A 19,934-nucleotide genomic window follows, 5' to 3' on the forward strand; every position below is an offset into this window, starting at 1 on the left:
CTATTTCACGTGTGTGTTTTCAGATGAAGAGAAGATTGAATTTGAATGGAACACAGGCACCAACGTGGATACCAAAAAAGCAGCTTCCAGTTTCCCTGTGGATCTCTCTGATTATCCTAAAAGTTTGCAAATGTATGCCAGTAGTCTCCTGGATCACAGAGTTCCTCAAACAAACATGACTTTCCGGCACATGGGTTCCAAATTAGCAGTTGTAAGTACACATCAGCCAGTCAATAAATACACGGTTATAAGTGCTAATTACATAGTCAGCTCTGAGTTAGGTGAAAGAGTATCCAGAGATGGATAAGGCATGCTTCCTACCCCCAGGGAATTCCTGGGGAGAAAAAGAAGCACTCACGTATGCATAGTTACCCAGTTACACAAGGCTATGTTTTTAAATACCAGATGAATACTACTAAGCAGAAGAGTTACCTAAGATATCACAGGGAGCTTCAGGACACTGACTAGGGGTTTGACTATGCTACGTATTCCTTTTAAAAATACAGGAAGAGATTAATTACTGACAACCAAAATTCATAATTTTTATGATTTATTTTTTAACTTTGAGTATACCGTCCTGCTTAGTGATCGAGCTGCCAAATACGGATTCTCACCTGATGTTAACTGTGTTTGATGCCCACCCATGCCCATTGCTTTCAAAACTTCTATTATTTTGTAGGCAACAAGTACATGGCTTCAGGAGGCATCGAGGAATCTTCCTTATGCCCAGAATTTACAAGATCATCTCAGTGGCCTACAAGAGTTGTACCTCCAGAAAATGGAATTGCCAGACTTCCACATCCCAGAAAACCTCTTCTTAAAAAGGTAAAAAGAGGAACCAGAAAAATTTCTTGAACCATGAAAAGTAAATGGAAGATTTTACTTAGCATGATCTAGACTTCTTTTAAATTTACATTTTTAAGGGAAACAAGGTAAGCATTTTAAGGAGATTAGTAACTGTCACATAAACATTGTGGCATTTTCGCATTTTTAAATATGAGGTCAGAATGTGAATGCCAACCCAGTCGGAAAAAAAAGAAAAAAAACCTAAGAAAGTAATTAGGAGATGCTGGTACTTCCACCCTAAGATGTTTTATTCACTTAGTTTTAAAACTGAATTTGAAAGCCATTCACTTTTCCTCTACTGTAAGTGAACTCGCCTTATGCTCAGGATCAGGATATACTCATAATCGTGAAGAATTCAGGAGTGGCTGGCAGACTTGTTGGCTACAGGCTTGCTGTTGAGCTCACAGGGTCAGAACAGCCATTGGGCATGGAATGAAGGCACATTCTGAGAGCATATGTCACTTTAGCAAAATAGCATCATCCTTATGGGGAATCAGATTGGAAAATGCTCGGTCCCCTTCTGTACTTACAGAAATACATGTGATGCTTTGATTTCTGTCATGAAAATTTAAAACTCAGAGCATGAGCTGAAAAGACTACAGTCTGTTCTGGATTGGCTGTTCTCTGTGTTATCCTCAGGGTTTAGAAAACAAGTGGCCTGTGTCACATGGGCCTTTCCATAGTCTGTGTCTGGGCAGCAAAGTGTAATAGGCCAGATAAGTGTGTGAAAGGGCTGAAATCCACCAAAACAGTCATATGGACAAAATATGAAGATAAGAGAAAAAAAGTGGCAGCTTCAGAGGACCCGGGAACCTCTTCCTTCACTCCTAGTGTTTCCAACCAACAGTCTTGTCTGTGCTGTGCTGAAAAGGCAGGACCACAGGACCTTAGAAGTGGATGGGGCCTTATCAAGCATGGGATCTCATCATGAATGTTGGGATCTGGATAGGCAGCATCCAGTCCTTGACGGAGTAATGCAATGAATAGTTGTTTGTTTACTACACTTACACTCTGCCATCCTACTTTCCTCTTGTGAGTTGTCAAAATAGTCCATTGTATGTGCATAGTACGGAAAAGATTGGTATTTTAGGTATTTTTTTCTCATTTCATATCCAAGACCAGCTCTGTGAGATCAGCAGAAACGGTACTGTCATCCTCACCACACAGATAACATCACTGAGACTCAGAAAGGCGAATTCACTAGCACAGCTCCCACTGATTGCTGATACTAACGTTATAACTCAAGATTACTGATGCCCATGCCTGTGCTCTTTCCACATGTCAAGATGCCTCAATTCAGTTGAGCAGATACGTATCAAGTATCCCGTGTGCAGTACTAGATTAGACTAGGTGCAGTGAGAAAATAAAAACTGGATAAGGTGTAATCCTTCCCCCCCACAGGAAGACACTGTGTAGACACTGACAACTGAACAAATAAGTGCTAGTTATATAAGCAGATTATGAAAAGATCTTTGAGATAGGTGGAAGCGACCGTGTCACTATAAGAACAAGAGAAATTGACTGTGACTTAGATGGGATGGTAGAAATAAGGACACAGCTCTTGGGAGGGATTTGAACGGATGTGAGTGTTTGTAGGTAGAGGTTAAAGCCAAGGGACGCCAGGCCCGGGGAGCAGCAGGAGGAACAGTGCAGTGCAGGATTGGAAATGAGACACATGCACTATCGCTCAGAAGCTCAGGTGGCAGAGAACTTCGAGGGCTTGCTGTCTTACTGTGGGGACATTGTCTTTGCTCTTCATTTCAGTGACGGTCGGATCAAATACACCCTGAACAAGAACAGTGTGAACATTGAGATCCCTTTGCCTTTTGGTGGCAAATCCTCCAAAGATCTAAAGATGTTAGAGACTATTCGGACACCAGCCCTCAACTTCCAGCCTGTGGGATTCCACCTGCCATCTCAAGAGTTCCAAGTCCCCACTTTTACAATCCCCAAGTTGTATCAACTGCGGGTGCCTCTCTTGGGTGTTCTAGACCTCTCCACAAATACCTACAGTAACTTGTATAACTGGTCCGCCTCCTATACTGGCGGCAACACCAGCACAGACTCCTTGAGCCTCCAGGCTCAGTGCCATGTGAAGGCAGACGCCGTGGTCGACCTGCTCTCCTACCATGTGCAAGGTGAGCCCTGCCCAAGGGGAGGTTCACAGAGCGAATTTGCTGCAGGTTCCAATGGGCTAGCCTCCTCTGGGAAGGGAAAAACTTGGGCTTTCTTGCAGACATTGTTCTTGCTACTTGGAACCCTATTCTTTTTCCTTCCTCCCTTCCTTCCTCCCTCCCTTCCTTCCTTCGGAAATATGTATTAAACACCTATGTATCAAGCATTCTACTAGGCAGTAACAGAGAAAACAGATAAACTGGCAATTAGAATTCAGTGTGAGAGGTGCTGTGATAGGGTATAGTGTGTAAGGTACAGTGGAGGACAAGGGAACCCAGCAAGGTCTGTGGTGGTCAGGGAAGGCCTCCAGGAGGAATGCCTTTTGCTATCAGATTTTGTGCTCATGTTATAAATGGAGGAGACTGTTGCACAACTGACCAAGACCAATGGGACTTCCTTATTGAAAGACTTTCAACATAGAAATTGTTGTGGAAGTGCATGACTTCATTTAACCAATGTGTTTTGATTTTTATGCTAGGATCTGCAAAAACAACGTATGACCACAGGAATACACTCACGTTTTCGGGTGATGGGTCTCTACACCACAAATTCCTGGATTCACACGTCAAATTCAGTCACGTGGAGAAAACTGGAAACAATCCAGCCTCAAAAGGTTTTCTGACATTTGATGCATCGAGTGCCTGGGGACCACAGATATCTGCTTCAGTCCATTTAGACTCAAAAAAGAAACAGCATTTGTATGTCAAAGAGGTCACGATTGATGGGCAGCTCAGAGCCTCTTCGTTCTACGCTAAAGGTGTATATGGCCTGTCTTATCAGAGGGATCCTACCACTGGCCAGCTAAGTGGAGAATCCAACATGAGGTTTAACTCCTCCTACCTCCAGGGCACCAACCAGATAACAGGAAGATATGAAGATGGAACAGTCTCTGTTACCTCCACCTTGGATCTGCAAGGTGGCCTCATGAAAAATACCGCTTCCCTGAAGTACGAGAACTACGAGCTGACTCTGAAATCTGACACCAATGGGAAGTATGAGGACTTTGCCACTTCGAACAAGATGGATCTGACCTTCTCTAAGCAAAGTGCATTGCTACGTTCTGAGTATCAGGCTGATTACAAGTCACTGAAGTTCTTCACCCTGCTTTCCGGATCACTAAACTCCCGTGGTCTTGAGTTAAATGCTGACATCTTGGGCACTGACAGAATTAATAGTGGTGCTCACAAGGCAACACTAAGGATTGCCCAAGATGGAATGTCTACCAGTGCAACGACCAACTTGAAGTATAGTCCCCTAATGCTGGAGAATGAACTCAATGCCGCGCTTGGCCTCTCTGGGGCATCCCTGAAATTAACAACAAATGGCCGCTTCCGGGAACACCATGCAAAATTCAGTCTAGATGGAAGAGCTACCCTCACAGAGGTGTCACTGGGAAGTGCTTATCAGGCCATGATTCTGGGGGTCGACAGCAAAAACATTTTCAACTTCAGAATCAACCAGGAAGGACTCAAGCTTTCAAATGACATGATGGGCTCATACGCTGAAATGAAACTTGACTACACAAACAATCTGAACATTGCAGGGTTATCACTGGACTTCTCTTCCAAACTTGACAACATTTATAGCTCTGACAAGTTTTATAAGCAAAATTTTAATCTACAGTTACAGCCCTATTCCCTGGTAACTACTTTAAACAACGACTTGAAATTCAGTGCTCTGGATATGACCAACAATGGAAAATTACGGCTTGAACCTCTGAAGCTGAATGTGGGTGGGACCATAAAAGGAGCCTACCAAAATAATGAACTAAAACACATCTACACTCTTTCTTATGCTGACTTATCAGCAAGTTATAAAGCAGACACTGTAGCTAAGGTGCAGGGGGCAGAGTTTAGCCATCGGCTCAACACTAACATCGCTGGGCTCGCTTCAACCGTTGACATCAGTACAAACTACAATTCAGACTCCCTGCATTTCAACAATGTTTTCCACTCTGCAGTGGCCCCATTTACAATGACCATCGACACGCATACAAATGGCAATGGGAAACTGGTTCTCTGGGGACAACACACTGGGCAGCTGTATAGCAAATTCCTGTTGAAAGCAGAACCTCTGGCCTTTACTTTTTCTCATGATTACAGAGGATCCACAAGTCACCATCTCGTGTCCAGGAGGAGCATCAGGACTGCTCTTGATCACAAAATCAGTGCCCTGCTCACTCTGGCCGAGCAGACAGGCACCTGGAAACTCAAGACCCAATTGAACCAAAATGAATACAGCCAGGACTTCAGTGCTTACAACACTAAAGAAAAAGTTGGTGTTGAGCTCAGTGGACGAGCCCTGGCTGACCTCACTGTGCTGGACTCCCCTATTACAGTGCCACTTTTACTCAGTGAGCCCATCAGTGTAATTGACGCTTTAGAGCTGAGGGATGCTGTTGACCAGCCCCAAGAATTCACTCTTGTTGCTTCTGTAAAATATGATAAGAACCAAGAGGTTCACACCATCAACCTCCCATTCTTTAAAATCCTGCCAGAATATTTTGAGAAGACTCGAGAGGTAGTTATAGGTGCACTGGAAGCTATACAGAAAGAATTGAAACACATCAATATTGATGAACGCATGAGGAAATACACAGCAGCCTTGGACAAACTCCCACAGCAAGTTAATGATTATCTGAATGCATTCAACTGGGAGAAACAAGTTTTGAGTGCCAAGGAGAAACTAACTGCTTTCACAGAAAATTATAGAATTACAGAAAATGATCTGCAGATCGTATTAGACAATGCCAAAATCAACCTTAATGGAAAACTATCTCAGCTACAAACATATGTGATACAATTTGATCAGTATATTAAAGATAATTATGATTTACATGATTTTAAGGCAGCTATTGCTAAGATTATTGATCGAATCATTGAAAAATTGAAAACTCTTGATGAACGTTATCATATCCGTGTAACTGTACTAAAAGAAATCCGTGATCTGTGTTTTTTGATTGAAAATATTGATTTTAACAAAATTGGAAGTAGTACTGCATCTTGGATTCAAAATATGGATACTAAGTATCAAATCAGAATCCAGATACAAGAAAAATTGCAGCAGCTCCATGCGCAGATTCAGAATGTAGACATCCAGCACCTTGCGGACAAGGTCAGACAACAGGTTGAAGCTGTTGATGTCAGAGTGTTCTTAGATCAGTTGAGAACTACAATCTCATTTCAAAGAATAAAGGAAATTATTGAGCATGTCAAATACTGTGTTACACATCTTTTTGAAGATTTTGAAGTAATTGAGGAAATCAATGCTTTCAGAGTCATGGTCCATGAGTTCATTGAGACATATAAAATAGACCACCACATCCAGGTTTTAATGGATAAGTCAGTGCAGTTGGCCCACCAATACAAGCTGCAGGAGACTGTTCAGAAGCTAAGCAGTGTCCTACAGCAAGTCAAGATGGCAGATCTTGTTGAGGAATTGATTGGGTTTACCGACCATGCTCTCAGGCAGCTTGAAGCATTGTCTTTTAAACAATTCATTGAGGAAATAAACAGATTCCTTGACATGCTGGTAAAGAAGTTAAGGTCATTTGATTACCACCAGTTTGTAGGTGAAACCAATAATAAAATTCGTGAGGTGACTCAGAGAATCAATGGTGAAATTCGGGCTCTGGGACTTCCACAGAAAGCTAAAGCACTACAGCTGTTCACAGAGGACGTCAAGGCCACAGTCTCAGTCCATCTGGAAAACCTAAAGGCCACCAAAGTAACCTGGTTCCTTGATTGGTTACGGGTTTCTGTAGTTCACATGAAAGCCAAATTCCAAGACACCCTAGAAGATATACGAGACCGAGTGTATCAAATGGATATGCAGCAGGAAGTCCAGCGATACCTGTTCCTAGTTGGCCAGGTTTACAGCACACTTGTCACCTACATTTCCGATTGGTGGAATCTTGCTGCTAAGAACCTTACTGACTTTGCAGAACAGTATTCTCTCCAAGACTGGGCCAAAAACCTGAAAACATTAGTAGAACAAGGGTTCACTGTTCCCAAAATCCAGACCACCTTTGGGACCATACCTGCCTTTGAAGTCAGTCTCCGTGCCCTTCAGGAGGCTACATATCAGACTCCTGACTTCATTGTCCCCCTGACAGATCTGAAGATTCCATCCGTTCAGATCAACTTCAAAAAGTTGAAAGATATAAAAATCCCATCCAGGTTTTCCACGCCAGAATTTACTGTCCTCAATACCTTCCACATCCCTTCCTTTACAGTTGACTTGGTAGAAATAAAAACAAAGATCATCAGAACCATTGACCAAATGTTGAACAGTGAGCTGCAGTGGCCAGTCCCAGAAGTGTACCTGAGGGATCTGAGCGGGGTGGACACGGTTCTTGCTAGAATCCCTGTGCCAGACTTCCATTTACCAGAAATCACAATTCCAGAATTTGTCATACCACATCTCAATGTTACAGATTTTCAAGTTTCTGACCTTCACATACCAGAATTCCAGCTTCCCCACATCTCACACACAACTGAAGTACCTACTTTTGGCAAGCTGTATGGCATTTTGAAAATCCAATCTCCCCTTCTCATATTAGATGCAAATGCTGACATTCAGAATGTAACTGCTTCTGCAAACCAGGCAGAGATTGAGGCTTCTGTCACTGCCAAAGGAGAATCCAAATTAGAAGTTCTCAATTTTGATTTTCAAGCAAACGCACAACTCTCAGACCCTAAGATTAATCCACTGGTTCTGAAGGAATCTATGAGGTTCTCCAGCAAGTACCTGAAAATGGAGCATGAGAGTGAAGTGCTATTTGTTGGAAATGCTATTGAGGGAAAATCAAACACAGTGGCAGGTTTACACACAGAAAAAAATACACTGGAGCTTAGCAACGGTGTGCTTGTCAAGATAAATCATCAGCTTACCCTGGACAGCAACACAAAGTACTTCCACAAATTGAACATCCCCAAACTGGACTTCTCCAGCCAGGCTGACCTGCGCAGTGAAATCAAGACCCTGTTGGAAGCTGGACACCTAGCGTGGACTTCTTCTGGAACAGGGTCCTGGAAATTGGCCTGCCACAAATTCTCAGATGAGGGAACACAGGAATCCCAAAGTAACTTTACTGTGGAAGGACCCATCACGTCCTTTGGATTATCTAATAAGATCAATAGCAAACACCTAAGAGTAAACCAAAATATAGTTTATGAATCTCGCTTCCTCAACTTTTCTAAATTTGAAATCCAGTCACAAGCTGAATGCCAGTACTTGGGCCGCAGTGTTCTAACTGCTAAAGGTATGGCGCTGCTTAGAGAAGGGAAGGCAGAGATAACTGGCAACCATCATGCGCATTTAAATGGAAAGGTTATTGGAACTCTGAAAAATTCTTTTTTCTTTTCAGCACAGCCACATGCGCTTACCGCATCCACAAACAATGAAGGGAACTTGAGAGTTAGTTTTCCATTAAAATTGACAGGGAAGATAGACTTTTTGAATAATTATGCACTGTTTCTGAGTCCTGGTGCCCAGCAAGCAAGTTGGCAATCAAGTGCCAGGTTCAATCAGTATAAGTACAATCAGAATTTCTCTGCTGGAAACAATGAGAAAAGCATCGAGGCCCACATAGGGATAAATGGAGAAGCCAACCTGGATTTTTTAAACATTCCTTTAACAATCCCTGAAATGACTCTACCTTATACAAACCTCACAACACCCCAGGTGAAAGATATCTCCTTATGGGAAAAGACAGGCTTGAAGGAATTCTTGAAAACAACAAAGCAATCATTCGATTTAAGTGTAAAGGCTCAGTATAAGAAAAACAAAGACAAGCATTCCATCCCAGTTCCTCTGGCTGGATTTTATGCATTTATCAATCGTAACATCAATTCCTTCAACAGGCATTTCGAGACAGTCAGAAACAAGGCATTAGATTTTTTTATCAAATCCTACAATGAAGCAAAAATTACATTTGATAAGTACAAGGTTGAAAAATCCCTCAACCAGCAACCCAGGTTCTATAAAATTCCTGGATACACTATTCCAGTTACCAACATTGAAGTGTCTCCATTCACAGTGAAGATGTTGACATTCGGGTATGTGATCCCCAAAGAGATCAGTACCCCCAGCATCACCATCCCGGGTTCTGGCGCCTACGTGCCCTCATACACATTAGTCCTGCCATTCCTAGAGCTGCCAACCCTTCATGTCCCTAGGAATCTTCTTGAGCTTTCTCTTCCAGAGTTCAAGGTATTGAGTACCACAAACAAAATTTTAATTCCAGCCATGGGCAATATTACCTATGATTTTTCCTTTAAATCAAGTGTCATCACACTGAATACCAATGTTGGTCTTTATAACCAATCAGATATTGTGGCTCATTTTCTTACTTCCTCTTCTTCTGTCATTGATGCACTGCAGTACAAATTAGAGGGCACCTCAAGTTTGACAAGGAAAAGAGGGTTGAAGCTAGCCACAGCTTTGTCTCTGAGTAACAAACTCGTGGAGGGCAATCATGACAATACTATTAGCTTCACCAAGAAAAACATGGATGCATCCATGACAACAACTGCAAGAGTCCAAATTCCACTTTTGAGAATGAATTTCAAGCAAGAACTTAATGGAAATACCAAGTCAAAACCTACTGTCTCTTCCTCCATTGAATTGAAGTATGATTTCAGTTGGCCCCATGTGTACACTACTGCTACAGGGGCGTTTGACCACAAGCTCAGCTTAGAATGTCTCACCTCTTACTTTTCCATTGAGTCATCTACCAAAGGAGGTGTCAAGGCTTTTATCCTTTCAAGGGAATATTCAGGAACTCTTGCCAGTGAGGCCAGCACTTACTTGAATTCCAAGGGTACTCGATCTTCTGTGAAGCTGCTAGGAGCTTCCAAAGTAGATGGTATCTGGAACCTTGAAGTAAAAGAAAATTTTGCTGGAGAAACCACTCTCCAACGCATATATGCCATCTGGGAACAAAATACGAAAAACCATTTACAGCTAGGGGGCCTCTTTTTAACATCTGGAGAGCATACAAGCAAAGCCACCCTGGAACTTTCCCTGTGGGAAATATCAGCCCTTGTTCAGGTCCGTGCACGTCAGCCCAATTCCCTCCTTAATATCAATTACCTTGGCCAAGAAGTGTCCCTGAATGCTAACACTGAGAACCAGAAAATGAGCTGGAAAAGTCAGGTCCAGGTTCATTCTGGGTCTCTCCAGAACAACATACAGCTTTCCAATGGCCAAGAAGAGGCACGCCTTGACATGGCAGGCTCCTTAGAAGGGTACCTATGGTTCCTCAAAGATGCTGTCTTACCAGTTTATGACAAGAGCATGTGGGACCTCCTAAAGCTGGATGTAACCACCACCAACGATAGGAAACAGTATCTCCGTGCTTCAACTGCCCTTGTATATACCAAAAACCCCAATGGCTATCCTGTTTCTATCCCCGTGCAAGAATTGGCTGATAAATTCATTATTCCTGGACTGAAACTATATAACCTAAATTCCGTTCATGTCACACCTACATTCCACGTCCCCTTTACAGATCTTCAGGTTCCATCCTACATACTTGACTTCAGTGAAATAAAAATCTACAAGAAGCTAAGTACTTTGCCATTTGCCCTCAACATACCAACACTACCCAAAGTGAAATTCCCCAAAGTTGATGTGTTAGCACAATATTCTGAACCAGAAGTCTCCTCAGTTCCCTTTTTTGAGATAACTGTGCCTGCATCCCAGTTGACTGTGTCCCACTTCACCCTTCCAAAAAGTATTTCAGTTGGCAGTGCTGTTTCGGATCTAAATGTGGTGGCCAGCAACACTGCAGACTCCGAGTTGCCAACAGTCACCATGCCTGAGCAGACTATTGAGATTCCTTCCATGAAGTTCTCTGTACCTGCTGGAATTTTCATTCCTTCCTTTGGAACACTGACTGCACGTTTCGAGGTGGCCTCTCCCTTGTATAATGCCACTTGGAGTGCTGGTTTGAAAAATAAAGGGGATCACGTTGAAACATTCCTGGATTCCACATGCAGCTCCACCATTCAGTTCCTGGAATATGACCTAAACGGTAAGGAAATTTCCTGCCTCCCCTACACGCTTTATTTCTTCAGTGCGAGTTGTGAATAAATAATTATGTATTTAGATATGACTCCAAGCAAAATTGCTCTCTATAGCAAAATTGAAAAGAGGCGGGAAGGAGACACATGTATACCCCACATGTGAAAACCATCCTGTTGAAAACCTACTGACACTGCTGAAGGATAGGTTCAGAGAAAATAGATTTTTCTGTAATCATTTTAGGACTAAAAAGGTCTCCTGTTTTTTTAAGTGAGGACCGCATGTTTCAAACATATAAGACAGTTAAGATAGAATTCTCTGCTTTCACAATGAAAATGCTTATATCCTGCAGTTACTAATCTAATGAAATATAAAATCTTTCCCATACAGTCGTGGGAACACACAAAATTGAAGGTGGCATGTTAGTTTGTAAAACTAACGGATCATTTGCACACCGTGACTTCAGTGCAGAGTATGAAGAAGTTGGCAGATATCAAGGACTTGGGTATGGAACTTCTATTTTCATCTCTTTTCCAGTCATTGTGATGTTTGCCATCTCCACATCCCTTTCGTGACAGCCCATGTGCTTTCTTTTGCTTTCAGGTACTGGAATGGAAAGGTCGACCTTAACATCACCAGCCCGACATTAACTGATGTCCGTCTGCGCTACCAGGAAAGCGAGAACCACTCCTTCTCAGTAGCCTCCCCAGCCATAGGCACTGTGGTCATCGACGTGAAGAACAGTAACGATACCTTATTGAGATGGAACCTCTACTACCGCCCTCAGGTGAGTCCCATCTAGTGGGTTACACACCCCAAGAGCAAACAGAGAATATGGGCAGGTAATACAAAGTATTACCTAGGGGCTTTCCCAAAGTAGGTGCAACACAAGCAATGAGCAGGTTGAACGTCTCTTCTGAGCTATTCTCCAGAACGTATTAGGAGTCTTTTATTGATTGTATTACATGCACACGTGACCTCGTATGACCACTATTATTTTATTACATTTGGGCAGTTCTAGAAAGATGAGAGTTTTGCCTCATCACCTAAATCATGGAAAAACCCTGCCATATGCTGAGTACATTTTTCAGACTGGGGCTTCTTGGAGTATTTGAGGCTTCAAAATTCTTCCCCACAGTAGGATTGTTAGATGTGCCAGGTTTCTCTCATGTACTTTACAAGCTCTGCCAGGGCCCAGTCAAAGATGCCATCAGTAGAGGAGAGAAAATAATCGGGTTCTGTCACTAAAGTTTATCACAGGCTTAGAGGATGGATGGCCCCTGATATTGGGCTTCTAGGTCTCTGCTCGGTGGGCCCTGGACTTTTTTCTTTTTTGTTACTTCTCCTTTCTCTGAATTAGTCTCTCCCTGTGTTTTTCTCCCCGTTCTTTTCCTCCTCGTCCTCTTCTGATCTTCAGGCCTAGAAAGGCCTGAATGTTAAATGTTACTGTGTAAATGCCTTACATAATTTTGTCCTTTCTGGGGCATGTGTTAAAGAGGAATTAACAAGAGTGTATTTGTTTAACCGTAAGACAAACACATGAACTGACATATGAAAGATAAATCCCCATCAGAATATGAAAGATCCTCTGATCTTTACTTTTAACTGCTAATGAAGTTTTAGTGTAGTATATTATGTGAAATCAAGATAATTGAAAACATGTTCTTTTCATCCTTTTTTGCTGGTTTTAGTCCTCTCCAGATAAAACACTCAACATAGTCAAAATTGAGATGAGGGCCCCGGAATCGGATGATGAAGTTCAGATTAAAGCTAACTGGGAAGAAGAAGCAGTGTCTGAATTGCTAAGCTCTCTCAAAGACAATATGCCCAAGGCCATGGGGGCCTCTTATGACTATGTCAACAAGTACCACCAGGAGTACACGGGACTCGATCTGAGAGATGCTTCTTTAAAACTGAGAAGAGGTTTGCAGAACAGCGCTGAGCAGGTGTATCAAGGGGCCGTGAGGCAGATTGATGAGGTGGACGTGGGGCTCCGAAGGATAGCCAGAGGCACCACTAATACCTACCAGCAGTGGAAGGACACGGCCAAGAGTCTGTACCAGGAACTGTTGGCTCAGGAGGACCACAGTGGTTTCCAGAGACTCCAGAAGAAGGTGTTTGACAGCTTAATAGGAGTTACTCAGGAATACAATGTGACAGTCAACCGTGTGATTGACTCGTTCATTGATTTCCTAAAGTCCACCAGATTCCAGCTCCCAGGAAGAGCCGGGAACTACACTGAAGACGAACTCTACACTATGGTCCTGAAGAAAGTAGGTAAGCTACTGTCCCAGGTACATTCAAAGATCCATAGTGGGTTAGAAATACTGTTTTCCTATTTCCAAGACCTGATGGAGAAATCTGAATTAATCAAGGACCTAAAGAATAAATTTCCCTTTGATTCAGTGTACTATCAACTAATAGGTATAGGCTCAGAGTATGGAAAACTGTTGAAATCTTTATCACAAGAGATCCAAAAGGCACTTAGTGACCTCCAGTCTGTCAAGACTACAGAGATGCTAAGTAATCTTAAGAGGTTTCTACAAAGCATTTTCCAGGAGATAGAAGAAGACCTTAAACGCTTGAAGGAGAAGAAATTTACTGATCTCATTAATGATGTCCAACACGACATCAGCATAACCTTCGACACATTCATTTCATTTGTTTTTAGACTCCTGAAAGAAAACCTAGGTCCTAAATTTGGTGAGTTTAATGAACTTGTTCAAAACAAACTTCAGGAAGCCTCTCAAGAGTTACAGCAGCTCCATCAGTATGTGCAGGCTCTTCGCAAAGAATATTTTGATCCAAGTATGGTTGGCTGGACAGTGAAATATTATGAACTTGAAGAAAAGTTCATCAACCTGATCAAGAAGCTAGTAGATGTCCTTAAGGACTTCCATTCCAAATACACTGTCAGTGCTGCTGGCTTTGCTTCCCAACTCTCAAGTCAGGTTGAGCAACTGGTGCAGAAAGATTTCCAGGAATATCTGAGCATCCTTGCTGATGCAGATGGAAAAGGGAAAGAGAAGATTGCAGAGCTTTCTACCAGTGCTCAGGAAATAATTAAAAGCTGGGCTGTTGCAGTGAAGGAAATCATCTCTGATTACCGCCAGCAGTTCACATATAAACTACAGGATTTTGCAGACCAACTCTCTGATTACTATGAAAAATTCATTGCTGAGTCCAAAAGATTGATTAACCTGTCCATTCAAAACTACCACATGTTTCTGAGATACATCATGGAGTTACTGAAAGAGCTACAATTGGCCACAGTCAATGGCATGAGCCCCTACATAAAGGTTGCTCCAGGAGAGTTTACTATCACCTTCTAATTTTTTATAGCAATTCTCATTTATTCTTCTGCTCCAATTAAACTTCCACATAGTAGGGAAAAAATTCAAACTGTATGTATTAATATAATCATCCACCAGCCAGCCCTGTAGCAGGGAGCTGACTACAAGCAGAAACACATATGAACTGGACCTGCATCGAAGCTGGCATCAGATCTCTGAGGGTCTCTGAACTCTGGGAAATGACGTTTTTTGCAAGTTAAAGAAAACCACGATCTGAGTTATTTTGCTAAACTTTGGGAGAGCGAGAACAAATAAATAAATTCTTTACTGTGTCTCATACCACTCAATGTGACTCATTCATATTGAAAGATAGAGAAATGAGGTAATTTATTCAAATGTCTGGCATTTCAAAACCTCTAGAACACACACTGTTTTGAGTGATAGGGGAAAAGGAGAATTTAGGGAGGGAAACACTTTGCCACCTTGAAGAAAGTAACTGATCTCAGAGACTGTATTTGCCAAGTGAGAATGAACAACTATTTGCAAAGGCTTTCACATAATTTGACCCACAGGAGCATCTCAGTATGTGCCACACAACCTTCCTCACCAACCAGTCTGCTTTTGCCAGGTAAGGCTCTCTGCTAGGCTCTGAGATGAACCATCAGGCCCTTTATTTGACTCACCTGCCAGCAGTGGACAAGGAGTGGCTAAGAAAGAAGTCCTAACGGCAAGGGCTTCATGGCAGTAGGGATCCCAGAAGGCTCCCTGCGGCTCGGCCAGGATCCATTCGTGGCAGAGGAAGTAAGGGTGGGAGAGGAGACTTGGGACATGGGTTCCTAACATTTCTGGGGCCAAGCATACATTAATGCTCTTGAATTTCTTTATTTCTCCAAGCTTAATATCCAGTAATCCTAAGTGTAATCAAAACCCAAGCGTTTCCCCTACTACATCCACTCACCTCAAACTCTGATTTTAAACACTGGCAACATCCAGTCAGAGCATCCAGGATGAGCTCTGGTGAGGGAAGGCTGCAGAGAAGCCGTGCAGCCCAGCTGTCCCTAATGTCATCGGGAAGGTCAGCGGTAACTTGCATTTCAGCGGCACTGGAGGACAAAGGAAGGGTGTGACCTTTGGGGAATAGGAAATTGGAGACCACCCCAAGTCCTACATGAGACCTGTTTGGAAAAGGCCCTTTTTATCCCCAGATACCTTCAAGCTGCAGTATTCTTTCATAAAGCCTTCAAATTCCCTTGGTAAAGGCCACTCTTACAACGCACAAGCGTTACCTGGAAAAGAAAACACATTAGCCTCTTGGTACCTTAGCAGGATTCTTCTGTCTAGAACCGAGGAGCCAGAAAGAGTCATAGGGAGGTGGGATATGTATGGATCTGGTGCTCAAAGAAAGTCTTTTGGCTAATGAATCAATAGATGGATGGATGGATGGATGAGTGGATGGGTAGATGGATGGACAGATAGTTGAGTGAATGAATGAGAGGGTAGATAAGGGGTCAGTTCCAAGCGCGAGATAAGGGGAGAAATTAGGCCCAGGTCCCACAGCAGCACGTGAGCGGTTCCAGACATAACCCTGAGACTTTCCCTGACGAGCTGTGAGCAGCAAGGATCTACTGAGTGTTCAAACTGAAAGGAGGCCTGGGATTATGGCTTAATTTGGAGGGAAAGGAGGAGTCCAAGCTTTCTGGTGCTCACGTGGCCATATCTGTGTCTGGGGCATGAGAGGAGGAAAAAATAGACACAAATTCAAAATGATCATAGAATCACACAGTGCCACCTGTTCAGTTCCCTGACTGGCATCCCTTATACGAGGTGCCCCTGGCTGGCTTAGAGTATCTTTATCATGCTCAGTAAAGTTGGAAGAAGGGATCTTTGGCAGGGCTTGGACTTTGCTTGTCCTCTACCTTGGTCTTCCACTACATATCAGGATACTTCTCTGGGTTCAGTTAGTGGCTACATTCCTTACTTGTTTGGAGCTTTGAGCATCTTATTTCCCCTCTGTGAGCTTCAGTTTTCTTATCTACAAAATGAGGATAATATCTATCCTACCTGCCTTGAAAGGCTGTCCCATGAAAATCAGTTGAAATAATAATGTGAAAGCGTTTTGTAACCTTTAATGTTGTGTAGAAACGAAGTGTTATTATTATTAGATGATTATTTAAACAAGTTTATGGCAAGGAGAGAGAATGGAGACAAGGAGAACTGGCCAGTTTAGTGAACATTTATTAAATGCTTCTATGTCCTAAGCACAAAAGCTCTACAGAGGAGACAAAAATCAGCAAGACACAGTTCCTGGATGTCTGTCTGTCCATCTGTTTATCAAAGGTGGAATGTGTTGTCGCGTGATGGGTATAAACAAAGTACTATGAAGGCTTTATAACAGGAAAGGATAAGAATCAAGAAGTTTTCATGGAGACCATTGAAATGGATCTTGAAGTTACATAGACTTTAATAAGAGATAAGGGAGAAATGACATTCTAGAAGAAGAAAATAGCAAATAAAGGTAGATGGGTGTGTTTGAAGGTGGCCAAAGCACAGAAAAGTCAAGGGGAGACAGGACTGGAAAGGCAGCAGAGGTCTTGAAAGCTGGAGTGAAAGGTGGTACTCTCTTGGCTGGAGAGGACATCCAATGAAAGTATTTGAACAGGAGGGTGTTATGGGTTGTGACTTAAGAAAACTGATAATGGCAGCTCTTGCAGGATGAATTGTAATGAGATGAATCTGGGTATAAGGCTGTTCCAAGGTCCAAGTAAAAGATGCTGAGCATCTGAGCCAAGTCATAGGTGCTGCAGATGGTGAGGACCGGTTGGATACAAGAAGCATCATGAGGACATAAGACAGAGCCAGGGGGCTGACTGTTTAGGACAGAAGGGATGGGTACAAAAGCTATTAGAACTGAGCTGCCTTGAAAACTCACTGGAACCAAAAATTGGAGGGGTTGCTGGAGTGACCTGAAAACAAGGAAGAACGACTAAAGCAGACTTCAGAGTTACGAAATTTTGAACCTGCGTAACTTGAAGACCTATGGGGCATCACTAGAAATAGGAGAAACGTGTTGAGGGTAGACTATTAATGTAAGGCATGGACTCACAGATGATCAGTGACAGCTGGAAAGGGAGTGTGGGATCGCATGGTGAGTTTCAAGTTGCAGTGGTATGTCCAAGCAGAAGTATCTCCAATATTAAATTGGAAATGGGGGCTAGAGGAACAACATCCAAAGGAATGGGGACTAAGGGGAATTTTAACCAATTGTATTGATTTTATGTCTTTATACGTACCTTTAGAAACATAACAAGAAAACAAAGTTTGTCCTCTTGTACAATTAATTGGCCTATTGACCTGAGAGTGAGCCAACATGTGCGTGTCCTGAGAACATACTGTGAGATGACTCGGAAAGCACTACTATAAACACAGCTATTCCTCCCGTAAAACAAATATCCAAAGTTTAAAACCAAAGGAGAAATAAGATAATGGCGCCCAGCCCAGGTCCCTGGAACTCTGGAAGCGTGATCAAGCTGTGTGCTTTGGTTTGACTCCCAGGTCCTGCCTTCGACAGTGGTGCTGTCCCCAGAAGAAACCTTGTGATCGTTGGGTCCACTGAGAGTGGGCACCACCAGGTGCATTTGGAGCCCCCTCAGTTCTCTTTGCTTTTCACCTGGCGGCTGGTCAGTTGGGGAACCCAATTGCACTTTATTGGTGAGATGAGCAAAACCCCCTCTGACTTCTCATTCTAGGTCCCTCTTCTGGCTCTAATTTATGACTTAGTCCCCATTCAGTCAGAGAAGGGGCCAAGCTGGCCCTCAAATGGGGCCTGTAACATGGGAGCCAGAGTGGACAAACAGATGTTCCCTCTAAAAGTGTCTAATAACCAGAGATAAATGTGCAGAAACAGACCCTACCTCTTAGCTCATCTCCTTGTCTTGCTGTTTCACATTAAGAGGTCAGCTGCACTCCCTTCAAGCACTCCATTTTTTGGTGCGATGGGTGGTCACTAACAAATAACATTCCAGGGCCTCGTAAAAGCTGGTGGAGTAGGAGGTACACACGTTTTAGGAGGAGAGGGCCCTGCCCTTCTCCTGTACAGACTGGCTCACGCCTCCTCCGAGTCTGAGCAGTGCTTTGGGTCAGTGATACCCAGGCACTAGGCACTGAGCTCTGACCTTTGTGTCAACTTTACCCCTCCACTGGCACCACCGAGGCCCAGTTTTAAGTGAGAGACACAACGCAGGCCTTGGAGGTAGCCTGGTCCGTGAGCTGTAGACCTGTGTCCCCACCCTTGCTTCTAAGCTGTGTCTGGGCCATAGCTGTGCAGCATGAGTACCACACAGAGAGCAGAGGCATCCACAGTTCAGACTGTAAGCTACAGAGTAGCCTGAGGAAAGGGCAGTTCAGTCAGCAGCCCAGCTCCCCAGTTCTCCCTGGCCCCTCAGGTGGACTCTCCACTCCTTCTCTTCCCTTCCATCAAGCAGGTCCCACTCAGACCGGCACCTAGGCCCCTATAGAGCAGTGAGGTCCAGGACAGCTCCAGGAGCCTTGTACCTGGGCTGGGCTAGAGGGATCGGAGCTGAGGTCATTAGAACACTCCTGGAATTACATGATGCCTGGGAAGTTCACGGAGAGAACAGTAGAAAGATGGCAGAGTCCTGCCTGTAATTTTGCTGAGCTGGGGCAGCCACTACTTCCCTCTTCTCAAAAGAAGGCTAAGCTCTGGAGCCAAATTCAGGCTTCACCATTCATGAGTTATATAACCTCAGGAAAGTTACTTGATTTTTCTAGTTTCACCTTTCAAATGGGAATAATGAAAGAACAGGTTGAAGCACTCTGAGCAGGAATAGAGGGTGGTTCCCTCTTACATTATAGGCTTGTAATGAAGGTGAAATGAAATAATGTATCTGAAGTACCTGGCACACAGAAAGTGGATTAATTGAATGTATTGTATTGACAGAAGTTAAAGCGAATGAAGTATAATTACAATTACACACAACCATGTAGAGGAATTTTACCAACATAAATGGAGCAAGAAGGTAAGTCCCAGAAGACTAAACACAGCATGATACCCTTTTAATAAAGTTAAAATCAACTAAAACCAAACAATTTATTTTCTGGAATTATAGTTTTAAAGGAAAGGAATGGTAGACTCAAGATTCAAAATAGGTTACATATGGTGGAGAGAGACAGGGGAAAGGATGGGTGTATTAGTCAGACTTCTCCAGAGAAACAGAATTAATTGTGTGTGTGTGTGTGTGTGTATATATACACATATATATGTATATATATATATGTGTGTGTGTGTATACACACACACACACACACACACACACAAACAGATTTAACAGGAAATTTATTATAGGAATTGTCTAGAAAATGGAGGCCAAGAAGTCCCATGATCTACCATCTGCAACCTGGAGAACCAGGCAAGCCAGCAGTGTCTGGGTTTGAAGGCCTGAGAATCTGGGGGCCAATTGTGTGAGCCCTGGTCAGAGTCCAAAGGCCCAAGAACCAGGAGCAGTAATGTCCGAGAGCAGGAGGAGATGGACGTCCCAGCTCAGGAAAGAGCAAATTCACCCTTCCTCTGCCTTT

General features: G+C 43.1%; 1 protein-coding gene across 3 annotated transcripts in view; it reads left to right on the top strand.

Annotated features, from left to right (window-relative positions):
• Positions 1-19,934, top strand: part of APOB (apolipoprotein B) — a 113,322-nt gene that overhangs the window by 92,276 nt on the left and 1,112 nt on the right. For 2 of the 3 annotated variants that reach the window (XM_079941279.1, XM_079941278.1), the window contains exons 26-32: positions 24-211; positions 680-825; positions 2,611-2,984; positions 3,500-11,059; positions 11,440-11,554; positions 11,653-11,836; positions 12,741-13,326. In XM_079941279.1, coding sequence (XP_079797405.1) covers positions 24-211; positions 680-825; positions 2,611-2,984; positions 3,500-11,059; positions 11,440-11,554; positions 11,653-11,836; positions 12,741-13,326 — 9,153 coding nt within the window. Of the gene's footprint in view, positions 1-23; positions 212-679; positions 826-2,610; positions 2,985-3,499; positions 11,060-11,439; positions 11,555-11,652; positions 11,837-12,740; positions 16,951-19,934 lie in introns of those variants that run through there. The other variant, XM_079941277.1, reaches the window with a different exon arrangement.

Source organism: Stenella coeruleoalba, assembly GCF_951394435.1.
Source record: "Stenella coeruleoalba genome assembly, chromosome: 13".
Lineage (NCBI taxonomy): Eukaryota > Metazoa > Chordata > Mammalia > Artiodactyla > Delphinidae > Stenella > Stenella coeruleoalba.